General features: G+C 41.5%; 2 protein-coding genes across 3 annotated transcripts in view; both read left to right on the plus strand.

The window, feature by feature from the left end:
- The window catches only part of LOC121536712 (activin receptor type-2A), a 45,554-nt gene extending 38,816 nt beyond the window's left edge, over nt 1-6,738 (plus strand). For both annotated transcript variants that reach the window (XM_041844159.2, XM_041844161.2), the window contains 6 exons: nt 395-538; nt 846-991; nt 1,217-1,331; nt 1,541-1,679; nt 2,618-2,748; nt 3,454-6,738. In XM_041844159.2, coding sequence (XP_041700093.1) covers nt 395-538; nt 846-991; nt 1,217-1,331; nt 1,541-1,679; nt 2,618-2,748; nt 3,454-3,648 — 870 coding nt within the window. In that variant the 3' untranslated portion in view covers nt 3,649-6,738. The remainder of the gene's footprint in view (nt 1-394; nt 539-845; nt 992-1,216; nt 1,332-1,540; nt 1,680-2,617; nt 2,749-3,453) is intronic.
- A 942-nt stretch (nt 6,739-7,680) lies between these two features.
- Nucleotides 7,681-18,323, plus strand: part of LOC121536711 (methyl-CpG-binding domain protein 5) — a 51,359-nt gene continuing 40,716 nt past the window's right edge. The window contains exon 1 of the mRNA XM_041844158.2: nt 7,681-8,032. The gene's annotated coding sequence lies outside the window, so the exon portion shown is untranslated. The remainder of the gene's footprint in view (nt 8,033-18,323) is intronic.

Genomic DNA, 18,323 nt, shown 5'->3' on the forward strand with positions numbered 1-18,323 from the left:
ATAATTCAGCATACAATATAGCTCATTATTTGAATTATTTATTTATACTGTCTTTTTTGGAAAGAAGTGGAGGGCACTGAACCAACTTGAGTCGAGGTGCAACCAAAACATTTAATAATAATTGAAAAGGAAAAGTCGCAACGCTCGCTCGCCATTAAAAATGAATTCTTCATAGTCTTTTTTGCTGATCTTTATCAAGGGTACCAATAACTTTGGACCTGACTGTATATTATACTGTTTTAACCGGTTAAAGAACGTTTTTTTGAGTGTCTTTTGACAATTTGTTTACCCTACCAAATACTTTGCAATCTAATAGTGGGGGGAAATCCAATACTCACTAGTTGTTATTCATCTGACTTTATAGTGAATTTGTGGCCTTGTTTGTCATCATCAGGACAAGCAGTCATGGCACAATGAGTATGAAATCTACAACCTGAGCGGGATGAGGCATGAGAACCTTCTCCACTTCCTGGGAGCGGAGAAGAGGGGCACCAACATGGACATAGAGCTGTGGCTGATCACAGCCTACCACGAGAAGGTACAGCCCCCCCCCCTGCTGGCCAAAGGACCACAGCACAATCACAAATTACATTCAGCCTAGCTCATTCAAGGTTCTCATGCTATAATTTAACAATTATCCCAATAAACATTAAGAAGATAAAGATATTTCTTTCTAATTTTCAGAGAATACTAGAATGATCTTTATCTGTGTTGAATAAACATGCCCTCTAGTGGTTAGAAGTAGAACAATCAGCTGGCATTATGTCAGACTGTGGTGGCATGTTGAAGGTGAGACACATTGCTAGGTGCTGTTATATTAACTGGCTGTATACCTCCATTTCCAGGGCTCGTTGACAGACTATCTGAAGGCCAACGTGTTGTCATGGAATGAGCTGTGTCACATAGCCCAGACCATGTCCAGAGGCCTGGCCTACCTCCATGAAGACATTCCTGGTCTGAAGGATGGACACAAGCCTGCCGTCGCCCACAGGTCAGCTCCCTGCTCTCTTACCTTCCCTGGTCATCTATCCTCCATGTTTTTGTCTTCCAATAAATCGATTATATTCTGTTTTATTCTATCCACTTCCTTCCTCCACAAACAAAATATCTCTGCTTCCGGATATTACACAACATTATTTATGGAAAATGATGGGTAGCTTTCCTCTCATTGGTGTGTTGTCTCATTGGTGTGTTTCTGATCTGCTGTCATCCACAGGGACATCAAGAGTAAGAATATCCTTCTGAAGTCCAACCTAACGGCCTGCATTGCTGACTTTGGCCTGGCCCTGAGGTTTGAGGCTGGGAAATCAGCTGGGGACACGCACGGACAGGTGAGCGATGGGATGTAGGTTGTGGAGAGACTGTTTGATAGACTCCATGATGTCAAAATGACTGGATCATTCTACATCATAGAATATGCTTGTCAATAGTTGAACTTTGTATTCCACAATGAACTGTAAACTGTCCAAAACAAGCATGACCGTTGATTTAGATTGATATCAAACAAATCAGTGTGTGTGTGTTTGTCTATCATTTCCAGGTGGGCACCCGGAGGTACATGGCCCCTGAGGTCCTGGAGGGGGCTATCAACTTCCAGCGGGACTCATTCCTGAGGATAGACATGTATGCTCTGGGGCTGGTGCTGTGGGAGCTGGCCGCACGCTGCAAGGCTGCTGACGGTAAGAGCACAGTCCCTGGAAGCACCATATAGTAGGGGTGACCAATCTTTCTCCTGGAGAGCACGATTCTCTTCCAACCCTACTCTCAGGAGAGCTACCCTACCACAGGATTTAGTTCTAACTTTACTCTGCACCTTGATTAGCTGAATCAGCTGTGCAAGTGTAGGGCTGGAGCAGAAGCCTGCATACCCAGTAGCTCTCCAGGAGGGTTGTCCTTTCCTGCCATAGTACTACCATAGTCCTGGTCAAGGGCCACCACTGTCTAAGCAGGGAACCAGTCTGTTGTTATGGATTATGTCTGTCTGGTTCCATGGAGCAGTATTGACCTGGCCTGGCCTAGCCCGGGTTGATGTGTCGGTGATCAGCATGTGGAACACCCTGCACGACCTCTGTGGTTATCACTGGAGGTCAACTCGGAGTTAGAGCTTGGTCAGAGGAACTCACCGGCTCAGAGAGAGACCTCCACTGGTCAAGAGCTGTTATAAACTGGGTGGTTCGAGCCCTGAATGCTGATTGGCTGACAGCCGTGGTATATCAGACCGTATACTACGGGTATGACAAAACATGTATTTTTCCAGCTCTAATTACGTTGGTAACCAGTTTATAATAGCAATAAAGCATCTCGGGGGCCAATATACCACAGCTAAGGGCTGTATACAGGCACTCCGCGTTGCATTGTGCATAAGAACAGCCCTTAGCCATGGTATATTGGCCATATACCACACCCCCTCGTGCCTTATTGCTTAATTAGACCACACAAAGCATCAGCTCTGAATTCCTTCTGAGAAACTCAGAGAGCACTGATTGAGTTTTGACTACTGATGTATTTTCTTTATTAGCTCAAAGGAACTATTGGTATATTGATTGCATTTTGTTTTGTGAATGGGTCACTGTGGTTTTGAGATTTGTGTGTAACATTGTGCTGTGTGTATGTTCAGGCCCAGTGGATGAGTACATGCTGCCGTTTGAGGAGGAGATTGGCCAGCACCCGTCCCTGGAGGACATGCAGGAGGTAGTGGTCCACAAAAAGCTGAGGCCCACGCTCAGGGAGTGCTGGCAGAAACACGCAGTGAGTAGATCATATACACCATGTATCTTAAACTATAATGTGACTGAAGAGGCAGTACAGTGACTACCACAAACTACCAAACCACAAACTACCAAAACCCATCGTCATGGAACAGTGAGGACATAGAGTACAGAGAAGCTCTGCTGAGCAGAAAGAATAGCACAACTACTGAACAGCTTTTTACATTAACATGACAATGGGCTTTTATAGCTAAATATAGCTCCATGTTAATTTCCCCGTATAAGCCTGTCTCTCCCTGCCATGGCCAAGGCCACTTCTTACCTCATCTGTTTATGTCTTGACTACGGTTAGCTAAGATGGTTTGTCTGAATCCCTACTGTCTGCAGAGCATCCTAACTCGAGTCCAACGCAGACACTTATTGATCGGAGAATGATACCATCTTTGAGGCCCGATTTCTCTCCCCCCAGTCTAGAAGATAGCGGCCATTTCTGAAATGTCTGCTGAGTGGCCTCCTTCTCACAGTTTCTGCACTATCAGTGTCTCCTATCGGATCTGTTTTCATCCTCACCCTGGCTATTTCCTCTTCTGTGGATCTGTAACAGTAGATTAGTTAAGCTAATGGCGTCTGGTCTCTCTCTGTCCACCATGCCGCCCCACGGGCCTCGCTCGCTGTGTGTCATTGTGCCCTTGTGTCGCAGAGGGTAAACACGTGTGTGCTAATGTGTGTGCTCTGTCCCTCCCAGGGTCTGACCATGCTGTGTGAGACCATCGAGGAGTGCTGGGACCACGAAGCGGAGGCGCGTCTGTCGGCGGGGTGTGTGGAGGAGCGCGTGGTACAGATGCAGCGCCTCAACAACGTCACCGCGCCCGAGGAGATTGTCACAGTTGTCACCATGGTGACCAATGTGGACTACCCCCCCAAAGAGTCCAGCCTATGACTAGGCGTATGAGTTAACACAGGACAGGAGAACAGACCCCACAGAGACTCGTTCCACATCCGTCGCTGTGATTGTACACAAGGTGGCGGCAAAATCACTCAGTGGACCTGGGTTCATGGAGAACCATCCAGGTCTGAACTGGTTCCTATTGCGTTTAGCTACATGTGTGCCTAAAGACTTCCTCACGCCTGGGTCATTTTAAAATGGGAGGGCGTGATGGGAAAACAAACTATCAATCATCTAGATCCCTCACTGGACGCACCTTGACAATGGACAAAGTAATTTTTAAGTTGACCTTTTGGCTGATATTACTATTTTTTGTAAAAGAAAGGAAAACGTACTTCTTGGACTGACTTCAGTTTTTTCTCTAAGAAAAGGAGGAACAGGAGAGAAGAAGAATCCTGACACAAACACAGTTAATTTCATTTCAGTATAAAAAAGGGCAACTTGGGTTTTAAACACATTTGCTCTTTGTGTTTCTATGAATGACTATTGTAATGCCAATAAGAAACAGCTTCTGAATGTCTGTGTATCGCTGCTGTACATATATCAACAGAGAGAGAGAGAGAGAAAACAGCGTAATCAAGGTTATTTATCCGGACCTGCCTCACAGCATTTCTATAGAAATAACCATCAACCTCTTGAGTCTCTCAACAAGGTATACCTCAGTTTCACATCCTACAAATAATGATGTTTTCCTTCGTAACACTAAAACCACTACAGGACATCGACATTCAGATGACATGTTTGGTACTGAAGCTTTTTCAAATTATGGAGTATGCCAACAAAAATGGCCATTCACAAACCAGTGTTTTTGCCTTCTTAAGTTCTTTGTTTGTGTATTTTATATTTTGCCCCAGCTATTCAAATGTGACTGTGAGCATTGTTGTTTTACCAACATTTTTTGACCGTTTAAACATGTTGAGAAGAAAATCCCTGAAAATATGAATATATTAGAGAAACAAATATTTTAAAAGCATTTCCCTTATTAGATTTGCGGTGTCCACAGAATATTAAAAACGCATGTTTGTTTCCTTCTTTTTTTTTCTATGTAAAAGTGTGTGACACTGGTGTCAGTTGTTCGAAACCCCCTATTGATTTTTAAATGAAATGTCTACAATCCACTGTAACGGTATTGCTCTTTCTCCCTGCCCTGTTTGTAGTATTTTCTGTTTCTAGTTTGCTATTTTCATCATATTTCAATACGTCTCAGGAAGCACACATTACTCTATGACCCCTCCTCTCTGCTTTTAGGTGCTGACTGATTCTCGTGCCATTATTTTGGAGACAACTTAGTCAAGGGGTGCATACATGAGGTCTTTACAGCTGGTGTGGTTTTCAGGTAGATGTCCATATAGAGGGGTTATTCAGATCATGTCAGGTGTTATACATTACTAATGTAGCCATCATGATCAAATATATGTGTTCCCCCTTAATCTTGTATTCCCCATCACTAACAGCATGTCCATCACTTTGGCTATGTGCTCCTTAGACAAGACATAAAAAGATTAAAATGGCCAATTGCAGCTTTCAGTTTCTAGACGGATAATGTTCTATTAGTAGTCCTGTTGTACTCAAACACTGGAGACTCAATTATGTGCTTCTCTCCATCAGACATCTTTTGTTATAGCCTACCACATAACATTCAGGGATATAATAACACTACGCTTTTACTCAGTTAACAGTATGCAATCAAAGTTGGAGCTGACAGTGGCTTCTTGCCATGGCACCAACTTTCACTCTCAATGTAGCGTTTGTTTTTTAATCAATGACATCAGCTGTTTTTGTTTATTCTCTGACTATAAACCCCTACATCCTCTCTGGCAATAACTGTATGCCAACTCAATAGTACAATGATATGTAAGTTATGGATTTAAAGTGGTCACGGCATCTGTAGGACTAACAGCCTGTAGCTCAGAGGGTTTCTTATTCTCTCACTCACTGACATCTATGCTACTCTTGCTATTCCTCTCTAACCTGAGCCACTATTTGATTCAGGAGTGTAGGCATGGGGATCCAACAACAGAGCAATCTTCAAAACCAGGGGAGACAGATTTGCAACTTCTGCCAGTTTGATATATACTTACTGTATTATCTGTAGCACTGATGCCAAGAAGGAAAGTCAAATCCAATATTTTTGTTTCCATATATTCCATACTTTTAAAAAACACTGCTGCTGTGCAAATGCTCTATCTCACTAAACAGATGCTCTCCCTCTGGCCTCAGAAGGTTTCTAGGTTTATTTTATGTAAAACAATACTACATTATTTGTTACTATGACACCATCATGTTTCTAAGGAGGCACACATTACATTTAGCCTACATTATACCCCCTTAAAAGCCAAACCCCTCTATGACATTAGCAGATGACTGGATGGAAAATGCACAGTATGTACATATTAATGTTGTTTTAGATTGTGATTTTAGCATGATGTTGTTTTTTATGGTCTCAAGGCAACAACAAAAAATAATCCTTTCTAATGTTAATAATATTCCAAAAAATATTTTAATGTTGTTTATTTTATATGTAATTGTATTTTAAAAATGGTTTTATTAATTTATGTCAAGACCCCGGACAATGCTAACTTCTCTTTCAGAGGAAGAAGTATTGTTATTATATATCTTTACGCTAGTAAAGACTCCCTGGATTGGCTCATACTTTACCTCAGACAGACATCCTAGCTGTCACTCAACGTTCCCACAACATTGATCAGTGTTGAAGGCGAGTTGTATGGTGCAACCATAGACTTGTATAATTAACAATGTTGTGGGAATATGATCTGAGATTTGACCAGCTATGGAGTTTTTATTTTCTTTAGGAATTTCTATGTTATGGTGACATATATTATTTTGTCATCACACAATAGAAATGGTGTCACTGTTAACTGAGGTTTGTGCTATCTGCCGATATTCTCACCATAGGCATAAATGGCCATCCTACTATCAAAATAAACATGCCATCTTTTCCTTTGTTTTGCAAGTATTTAACAAACAGTTTCAGGGCTTGGATGGAAGTGATTGTTAAATATTGTACAGAATAAATTGTATGCTATTTCTCCCCCTAAAATAAAGTATAGTGACTGCTCTGAACAATGTGTACCGTCTGTTTTTGGGGTTGGGGTCAGTTCTGAGTATGAAAACACAGGTGCACTTACTCTTCCTAGGCAGACGGGTTGCCTCCCACAATGTTAACAATGTTCCAGACCTAGGTCTGGGATTTCCGAGACGACACTATCCTGGGAGCAATGAAAAAGAGGCAGCAACATTCATCCAATGTTTACCCACCACCTGTGTAAACCCATTAATGTGCATATGGCTGTGAATGAATGTCACAACTGTGCTGCTGATTTAGGATAGATTGTGAGAATATGATAATTCGTGCAGTCCCTCATCTACCAAACTGGAATAATTTCTGATGCAGTGCTGAAGAACAGTATGAATGTGGTTTGGTAGATTTCAGCACCCTAGGGAGCTGGAGAGCTCCATCTGATCACTAGATGGCAGCAAAGCCCATTGCATCTCAGATTCCCTTTGTCACACCTTGGGATACATGATCATGAATTGAACATCCTGGGCCTGATACACTAAAGATGTACGCACATTATAATTGACACTACCTATAGAAGCTATAATAAGGTCATACATTATGATAGAACGTTGTGGGGAAAATATTTCAAATGAAATGCATTCAATGGATGCATTATGAACAGCTGTCTGGCAGTGGTGTACTATAAGCACAAAATAATCACAATTTATTCAATCATCAGAATATGCCTGCATTATGGCATGCATGCACCATAATCATTTTGAAGATACAAGAATGTTTCAACATGTCTCCTGCTAAATAACTACATTTCAACTTCAATGGCATATGGACGTCCCAAGGATCCCAGATAGCACGGACGCTTTCTCTAAACCTTGCTTGCGTACCATTTACATTGTGTTGCATGGTGGGACACCTTTTTTCCAGGCTCCGGTTGCGGCGCATGCGCAATCCATTTCTCCCATATTTCTATTCCCAACAAGCTCGATAGAAATCGAGCAGTGGCACTTGTACGTGGGAGCGCTTTAATCTTGATTTTCAAAGGAATAGCTAACCTGAACCTAGCCTTTTTTCAACATTTATCTACACATAATCATTAAAAGCTAATTCTGGACTATTGAAAAGCAGGGCATGGTATTTGGGATATGCTAAAACCTTACTTCTGACTCCTGCCTCTTAGCAACAGACCTCTGGCTGGTCTCTGGCTGTCTCAATTTTGGCCCTGACTCGACTGACATTTCTGCAAAGAAGGGCTTCGGTTCATGGTGTTATTTTTACAAAATTCTCGGTTTGCTGGGTGTCGTGTTTTTGTCATCTGAAAAAAAAAGGAAACTATAAAAGGTAAGAGTGCAATATTAGTTTACAAATGTAAGAATTTTTTTTTTTGTTGCCAACTCTAGCTGGCTAGCTAGCTAAATGGCTAGCTAAGTTAGCGACTAGTAGCACAACGATAATGTTTTTAAAAAACAGGACTACTGTTGAAGTTGTAGCTATCTTCACCAAGTGTGTTCTTAGCTATGAAATTGTTCGTGCTGTGTTTATGTTATGTCATCGTCAATAACAGGGTAGTAAGCGTAGCCACCAAGTAGCAAGCTCCTTAAGTAAAGCTAGGTAACTAGCTAATAGCCCGAGATGTACTCTTAAGGAGCCTACCGTTACTCCTTAAGGTCCAAGGACCTTATGTTATTTTCAGAGGTAAACAGTCAAGTATTCCATCTAACGTGAATCTATTCTCAATTGCGATATGATTTTAGAAACATAAAAGCCCTTTACTTTCATATCACATCAAAAATAATTTCACAAATGCAAAATATACACCTACTGTCACCAGTGGAGGCTGCTGAGGATGCTCATAATAATGGCTGGAACGGCGCATGGAAACCATGTGTTTGATGTATTTGATTTCATTCCATCATTTCTGTCCAGCCATTACCACGAGCCCGTCCTCCCCAATTAAGGTGCCACCAACTTCCTGTGCTGGACACTGTTTCAACTGGCTTCATCACAGTTGCAGCCGATAGCATTTTACAGTGACGACGTTTCTGGAGCATTCTAGATAACTAGGCAATTAACACAGGTGGTCCCTTGGTCTTCTGTAAACAAGTTCTGTAACATAGAAATAGTGCCGTGTGGGAACAGTAACCATATAAAGGTGTGTATCAATTTGAACCTTTTGTTTTTTTGAAAATTATTTATCGCTGATATGAACGATAAGGTCCTTATGCTTCCAAAACCGTAGCGCAAGCCATGCGTGTTAATGTTCAGACGGAGCGTCTGGGCTCTTAACAAAACTCTGCCTGTACAGCAGACACCTTCGTCCAATTACTCTTATGTGTAATGTAATGGAACTGAGTCATGATCAAGGGCTAGGTAGCTAGCTGCAGTTGACATTATACTTGCTAGTTAGCAAACGTTAGCTATCTAGGCAGGTTGTTTAAACAGGCACACACACTTTTCTAAACCAGATGAGTTCTCAAATGTAAGCAGTTACCCAATACCATGGTGGTCATGCGTAATGTTGGATGCATTGGAATATAAGGTATGGAGAATGATAAAGCGTCTGCAGGATTATAGAAAAAGCAGTTGGGAAATACTTTTTTGTGTTTCAAATACTAAATGATGTGAATATATTTACAGTGGGGGAAAAAAGGTATTTAGTCAGCCACCAATTGTGCAAGTTCTCCCACTTAAAAAGATGAGAGGCCTGTAATTTTCATCATAGGTACACATCAACTATGACAGACAAAATGAGGAAAAAAATCCAGAAAATCACACTGTAGGAATTTTAATGAATTTATTTGCAAATTATGGTGGAAAATAAGTATTTGGTCAATAACAAAAGTTTCTCAATACTTTGTTATATACCCTTTGTTGACAATGACACAGGTCAAACGTTTTCTGTAAGTCTTCACAAGGTTTTCACACACTGTTGCTGGTATTTTGGCCCATTCCTCCATGCAGATCTCCTCTAGAGCAGTGATGTTTTGGGGCTGTCGCTGGGCAACACAGACTTTCAACTCCCTCCAAAGATTTTCTATGGGGTTGAGATCTGGAGACTGGCTAGGCCACTCCAGGACCTTGAAATGCTTCTTACGAAGCCACTCCTTCGTTGCCCGGGCGGTGTGTTTGGGATCATTGTCATGCTAAAAGACCCAGCCATGTTTCATCTTCAATGCCCTTGCTGATGGAAGGAGGTTTTCCATGGCCCCATTCATTCTTTCCTTTACATGGATCAGTCATCCTGGTCCCTTTGCAGAAAAGCAGCCCCAAAGCATGATGTTTCCACCCCCATACTTCATAGTAGGTATGGTGTTCTTTGGATGCAACTCAGCATTCTTTGTCCTCCAAACACGACGAGTTGAGTTTTTACCAAAAAGTTATATTTTGGTTTCATCTGACCATATGACATTCTCCCAATCCTCTTCTGGATCATCCAAATGCACTCTAGCAAACTTCAGACGGGCCTGGACATGTTCTGGCTTAAGCAGGGGGACACGTCTGGCACTGCAGGATTTGAGTCCCTGGCAAGGTAGTGTGTTACTGATGGTAGGCTTTGTTACTTTGGTCCCAGCTCTCTGCAGGTCATTCACTAGGTCCCCCTGTGTGGTTCTGGGATTTTTGCTCACCGTTCTTGTGATCATTTTGACCCCACGGGGTGAGATCTTGCGTGGAGCCCCAGATCGAGGGAGATTATCAGTGGTCTTGTATGTCTTCCATTTCCTAATAATTGCTCCCACAGTTGATTTCTTCAAACCAAGCTGCTTACTTATTGCAGATTCAGTCTTCCCAGCCTGGTGCAGGTCTACAATTTTGTTTCTGGTGTCCTTTGACAGCTCTTTGGTCTTGGCCATAGTGGAGTTTGGAGTGTGACTGTTTGAGGTTGTGGACAGGTGTCTTTTATACTGATAACAAGTTCAAACAGGTGCCATTAATACAGGTAACGAGTGGAGGACAGAGGAGCCTCTTAAAGAAGAAGTTACAGGTCTGTGAGAGCCAGAAATCTTGCTTGTTTGTAGGTGACCAAATACTTATTTTCCACCATAATTTGCAAATAAATTCATTAAAAATCCTACAATGTGATTTTCTGGATTTTCTTTCCTCAATTTGTCTGTCATAGTTGACGTGTACCTATGATGAAAATTACAGGCCTCTCTCATCTTTTTAAGTGGGAGAACTTGCATAATTGGTGGCTGACTAAATACTTTTTTACCCCACTGTAGGTGGTTTAAATGATTAGCCTAACTTTCCTACTAACCTTGTAAAAGTTGACGGTGACAAGTTCTTGCCAATCCATTATTCTACTACTAACTATGAGTGTGAGACATGTTTTCCATAATGTGCACGTTTCATGCATATATATTAGAACAAAGAACACCATCACATTTAGTGTTTCACCATTTATTGAGAACAGACATAGCAAAGGTGTCTCAGGCACCTTTGCTACTGAACAAAAATATAAATGCAGAAATTCCAAAGATTTTACTGAGTTACAGTTCATATAAGAAAATCTGTCAATTGATATAAATTCATTAGGCCCTAATCTATGGATTTCACATGACTGGGCAGGGATGCAGCCATGGGTGGGCCTTGGCGGGCATAGGCCCACCCACTTGGCAGCCAGGCCCACCCACTGGGGAGCCAGGCCCAGCTAATGAGAATAGGTCCCCTCCCCCCCACACGATCCCACAGGTGAAGAAGCCGGTTGTGGAGGTCCTGGGCTGGCGTGGTTACACGTGGTCTGCGGTTGTGAGGCCGGTTGGACGTACTGCCAAATGAACATTAAATTCTCAGGCAACTGCTCTGGTAGTCATTCCTGCAGTCAGCATGCATGCTCCCTCAAAATTTGAGACATCTGTGGCATTGTGTTGTGTGACAACTGCACATGTTAAAGTGACCTTTTATTGTCCCCAGCACAAGGTGCACCTGTGTAATGATCATGCTGTTTAATCATCAGCTTCTTGATATGCCACTCCTGTCAGATAGATGGATTATCTTGGTAAAGGAGAAATGCTCACTAACACGGATGTAAACAAATTTGTGCCCAACATTTGAGAGAAATACGCTTTTTGTGTGAATGGAACATTTAGGGGATTTTTGATTTCAGCTCATGAAACATGGGACCACCACTTTACATGCTGCAGTGTATATAGAGTAGCATTTCCTAAACTCTGTCTTCGGGACCCCAAGGGGTGCACATTTTAGTTTTTTGCTCTACTACTACACAGCTGATTCAAATAATCAAAGCTTGATGATTAGTTGGTTATTTGAATCAGCTGTGTAGTACTAGGGCAAAAACCAAAACGTGCACCTTTGGGGTCCCGAGGACTGAGTTTGAGGAAACACTGATATAGAGCACAATCTTACAATGTTGCAGTCCAGAAATGAAAGCTTTACCATCTATGCCTAAAGCCTGAGCCTCTAGTGGAGACAGTAGAACTGTCATCAACACATGCTTCAGTGTTCCCCAATCTCTCTAGGAGCATTTGTGTTCCCAGGCCACATAGGTGTATCGAAAGGATCCCACCGTGGTCACCAATGTAGCCAACCGAGGTAGAGTGAGAGCAGTGCCTTAGCATAAGACAATCTTAAGATTGTGTGGTCCAGAGACGAGAACTCTACTATCTACGGCAAAAGCCTGTACTCCTGACGGGGACAATATAATTAATCACTGCATGTTACAATAGTAAATCATAATCTGTCACCTCGTCAAACTAATTCTCTATAGAATTAAGTCTTTAATATGCTCTAACAAGCATTGTTTGCATAGTCAACTTACACGCAGCTCTGACACACACACTTACCCCACCAGACATGCCACCAGGGGTCTTTTCACAGTCCCAAATCCAGAACAAATTCAAGAAAGCGTACAGTATTTTATAACGCCACAATGCCTCTCCCCTATTTTACCTAGATATTTTGTGTGTATGTATTGATATGTAGGCTATGTGTGCCGTTTTTTTAGTTATGTAGTTCTGTCCTTGAGCAGTTCTGGTTTATTAATGTTATGTATTATGTCATGTTTCATGTTTTGTGTGGACCCCAGGAAGAGTAGCTGCTGCTTTCGCAAACAGCTAATGGGATCCTAATATAATACCAAATACCAAGCATGTGTATCAGTAGTTGGTGCTCTTCAACTCTAAAATACACAGTCTAGTGCATTTTCGAGTTGAAGACAAAACCCACAAAGAAAATAGAACAGGCAAATGCATGTGGTCTCAATGTCTAATAGTGAAAGCAGGGCTAGTTCAAACTGCAGTAGGGTGGTTCTCTTCACAGGTGAGTGAATCAGCTAAGCCAATGCTTGGTGAATAGCACTTGGTTGATCTCTGAGTGCAGGACACGGGAGAGGAGAGCTGAATAGATCATGGGAGACAAAAGTGAGAGAAGAATGAATCAAAGAAATCATCACAGCAAAGGATTGTAGTTTTATGAGCTAGAAATGAGCATCCTGACAGACTAAGAAATTACAACAACTAGGATAAGGATAGAGGCAGGGTGCTCTGCATCCTACTCCAATTTAGCAACAGATTGTACACCAGATAATGTGATATAACCAAAGATTTTTTATATCCATTACTGATTTTACAAGTTTGCCAATACAAAACGCAGCCATAGATTTGTCAACTAACCTGTTATTGGCAATACTCTCTTTGTTCTCGATTCTGGAAAACAGTTATCTTATAGAGTGCCTTCAGAAAGTATTCATACCCATAGACTTATTCCACATTTTGTTGTTACAGCCTGAATTCAAAATTGATTAAGTTGTTTTTTTGTCACTCATTTACACACACTACCCCATAATGACAAAGTGAAAATGTTTTTTTAGAAAATGTATTGAAAATGAAATGCAGAAATAACTCATTTACTTAAGTATTCACACCCCTGTCAGTGATTACAGCTTTGAGTGGTCTTGGGTATGTCTGTATCAACTTGCACATCTGGATTTGGGGATTTTCTCCCATTCTTCCTTACAGATTTTCTCAAGCTCTGTTAAAGGGTAACTCTCTACCCCAATTTCAGCCATTGCCCAACCCCTTCAAATTTTCCAAAAATGCATTCAAGTGAGAAGTTGTGGGTGGGGGGGAATTGCTCATAAATTTCCATTTTGGGGGTGGGTAAACGTAGTTGTACCTGATCCCAACACTTTCTCACTAAAGGATACTTACCAGAAGTCCACTGGCACGCTCTGATAATAAAATGATGTGCCTCTCAAGCAAATACGGCTCTGGACAGTTGGCTCACAGTGGTATTTGGTATTTTTGTATTTTATTAGGATCCCCATTAGCTGTTGCAAAAGCAGCAGCTACTCTTCCTGGGGTCCACACAAAACATGAAACATGACATAATACAGAACTGTAATAAGGACAGAACTACATAAAACAATTTTTAAAGGCACACGTAGCCTACATATCAATACATACACACAAACTATCTAGGTCAAATAGGGGAGAGGCGTTGTACCGTGATGTGTTGCTTTATCTATTTTTTTAAACCAGGTTTGCTGTTTATTTGAGCAATATGAGATGGAACGGAGTTCCATGTAATAATGGCTCTATGCAATACTGTACACTTTCTTGAATTAGTTCTGGATTTGGGGACTGTGAAAAGACCCCTAGTGGCATGTCTGGTGGGGTAAGTGTGTGTGTCAGAGCTGTGTGTATGTTGACTATGCAAACAATTTGGGATTTTCAACACGTTAATGTTTCTTATAAAAAATAAGTGATGCAGTCAGTCTCTCCTCAACTATTAGCCAAGAGAGACTGGCATGCATAGTATTTATATCAGCCCTCTGATTACAATGAAGAGCAAGACGTGCCGCTCTGTTTTGGGCCAGCTGCAGCTTAACTAGGTCTTTCCTTGCAGCACTGGACCACACGACTGGACAATAATCAAGATTAGACAAAACTAGAGCCTGCAAGACTTGCTTTTTGGAGTGTGGTGTCAAAAAAGCAGAGCATCTCTTTATTACGGACAGACCTCTCCCCATCTTTACAACCATTGAATATATATGTTTTGACCATGATAGTTTACAATCTAAGGTAAAGCCAAGTAATTTAGTCTCCTCAACTTGTTCAACAGCCACACCATTCATTACCAGATTCAGCTGAGGTCTAGAACTTAGGGAATTATTTGTACCAAATACAATGCTCTTAGTTTTAGAGATGTTCATGACTAGATTATTAGTGGCCACCCATTCCAAAACAGACTGAAACTCTGTGTTAAGGGTTTCAGTGACTTCATTAGCTGTGGTTGCTGATGCGTATATGGTTGAATCATCAGCATACATGGACAGTTTAATGCCAGTGGCAGGTCATTGGTAAAAATAGAAAAAAGTAGAGGGCCTAGAGAGCTGCCCTGTGGTACACCACACTTTACATGTTTGACATTAGAGAAGCTTCCATTAAAAAACTCTTGAGTTCTATTAGATAGCTCTGAATCCACGATATGGCAGAGGTTGAAAAGCCATAACACAAGTTTTTTCAACAACAGGTTATGGTCAATAATATCAAAGGCTGCACTGAAATCTAACAGTACAGCTCCCACAATCTTCTTATTATCAATTTCTTTCAACCAATCATCAGTCATTTGTGTCAGTGCAGTACATGTTGAGTGCCCTTCCCTATAAGCATGTTGAAAGTCTGTTTCTGGTCAATTACAATTTTTTCCAACAGTTTGCTAAGAGCTGGCAGCAAGCTTATAGGTCTACTGTTAGAACCAGTAAAGGCCGCTTTACCATTCTTGGGTAGCGGAATTACTTTGGCTTCCCTCCAGGCCTGAGGACTAAGACTTTCCTCTAGGCTCAGATTAAAGATATGACAGATAGGAGTGGATATAGAGTCAGCTACCATCCTTAGTAGCTTTCCATCTAAGTTGTCAATGCCAGGAGGTTTGTCATTGTTGATCGATAACAATAATTTCTCCACCTCGCCCACACTAACTTTACAACATTCAAACTTGCAATGCTTTTAATTATTAGTTTTTTTATGCATGAATACAATGGCTCACTGTTCGTTGTTGGCATTTCCTGCCTAAGTTTGCCCACTTTGCCAATGAAGTAATCATTAAAATAATTGGCAACATCAAATGGTTTTGTGATGAATAAGCCATCTGATTCGATGAAAGGTGGAGTTGAATTTGTCTTTCTACCCATAATTTCATTTAAAGTACTCAAGAGTTTTTTTCCATCATTCTTTGTCGTTGTTCTTGGCTTCATAATACAGTTTCTTATTTTTGTTGAGTTTAGTCACATAATTTCTCAATTTGCAGTAAGTCAACCAGTCAGATGTGCAGCCAGACTTATTAGCCACTCTTTTTGCCCCATCTTTTTTAACCATACAGTTTTTCAATTCCTCATCAATCCATGGAGCCTTAACAGTTCTAACAGTCAGTTTCCTAACAAGTGCATGTTTATCAATAATTGGAAGAAGCAATTTCATAAATTCATCAAGTGCAGCATCTGGATGCTCCTTATTAATCACATCAGACCGACAAATATTTTTTACATCATCCACATATGAGTCACAGCTAAATATTTTGTATGCTCTCTTATACACTATTTTAGGTCCAGCTGTTGGAACTTTGGCTTTCCTGGATATAGCCACTATATTGTGATCACTGCATCCAGTGGGTACGGATACAGCTTTAGAACAAAGTTCTACAGTATTAGTAAAAATGTGATCGATACATGTGGATGATCTTGTTCCTGTTGTGTTTGTAAACACCCTGGTAGGTTGATTAATAACCTGAACCAGATTACAGGCACTGGTTACAGTAAGAAGCTTCCTCTTGAGTGGACAGCTTGATGAAAACAAGTAGACCTCTCTGTTTACATCACATACACTATCAAGCATTTCACACACATTATTTAGATACAGACTGTTCGCACTTGGTGGCCTATAGCAAAGCCTCGAGAAAAGGCTTTAGATGTGGCAAGTGAACCTGCAGCCACAACACTTCAATAACACTTGACATAAGATCTTCTCTAACCATTACAGGGATATGGCTCTGTGTGTGTATGTACAGTATTTGATACACTGCCGATTTTGCAGGTTTTCCTACTTACAAAGCATGTAGAGGTCTGTAATTTTTATCATAGGTACACTTCAACTGTGAGAGACGGAATCAAAAATCCAGAATATCACATTGTATGATTTTTAAGTAATTAATTTGCATTTTATTGCATGACATAAGTATTTGATCACCTACCAACCAGTAAGAATTCCGGCTCTCACAGACCTGTTCGTTTTTCTTTAAGAAGCCCTCCTGTTCTCCACTCATTACCTGTATTAACTGCACCTGTTTGAACTCGTTACCTGTATAAAATACACCTGTCCACACACTCAATCAAACAGACTCCAACCTCTCCACAATGGCCAAGACCAGAGAGCTGTGTAAGGACATCAGGGATAAAATTGTAGACCTGCACAAGGCTGGGATGGGCTACAGGACAATAGGCAAGCAGCTTGGTGAGAAGGCAACAACTGTTGGCGCAATTATTAGAAAATTGAAGAAGTTCAAGATGACGGTCAATCATCCTCGGTCTGGGGCTCCATGCAAGATCTCACCTCGTGGGGCATCAATGATCATGAGGAAGGTGAGGGATCAGCCCAGAACTACACGGCAGGACCTGGTCAATGACCTGAAGAGAGCTGGGACCACAGTCTCAAATAAAACCATTAGTAACACACTACGCCGTCATGGATTAAAATCCTGCAGCGCACGCAAGGTCCCCCTGCTCAAGCCAGCGCATGTCCAGGCCCGTCTGAAGTTTGCTAATGACCATCTGGATGATCCAGAGGAGGAATGTGAGAAGGTCATGTGGTCTGATGAGACAAAAATAGAGCTTTTTGGTCTAAACTCCACTCGCCGTGTTTGGAGGAAGAAGAAGGATGAGTACAACCCCAAGAACACCATCCCAACCGTGAAGCATGGAGGTGGAAACATCATTCTTTGGGGATGCTTTTCTGCAAAGGGGACAGGACGACTGCACCGTATTGAGGGGATGATGGATGGGGCCATGTGTATCGTAAGATCTTGGCCAACAACCTCCTTCCCTCAGTAAGAGCATTGAAGATGGGTCGTGGCTGGGTCTTCCAGCATGACAATGACCCGAAACACACAACCAGGGCAACTAAGGAGTGGCTTCGTAAGAAGCATCTCAAGGTCCTGGAGTGGCCTAGCCAGTCTCCAGACCTGAACCCAATAGAAAATCTTTGGAGGGAGCTGAAAGTCCATATTGCCCAGCGACAGCCCCGAAACCTGAAGGATCTGAAGAAGGTCTGTATGGAGGAGTGGGCCAAAATCCCTGCTGCAGTGTGTGCAAACCTGGTCAAGACCTACAGGAAACGTATGATCTCTGTAATTGCAAACAAAGGTTTCTGTACCAAATATTAAGTTCTGCTTTTCTGATGTATCAAATACTTATGTCATGCAATAAAATGCAAATTAATTACTTAAAAATCATACAATGTGATTTTCTGGATTTTTGTTTTAGATTCCGTCTCTCACAGTTGAAGTGTACCTATGATAAAAATTACAGACCTCTACATGCTTTGTAAGTAGGAAAACCTGCAAAATCGGCAGTGTATCAAATACTTGTTCTCCCCACTGTGTATGTATGCATGTATGTATG

Source organism: Coregonus clupeaformis, chromosome 23 (assembly GCF_020615455.1).
Source record: "Coregonus clupeaformis isolate EN_2021a chromosome 23, ASM2061545v1, whole genome shotgun sequence".
NCBI lineage: Eukaryota > Metazoa > Chordata > Actinopteri > Salmoniformes > Salmonidae > Coregonus > Coregonus clupeaformis.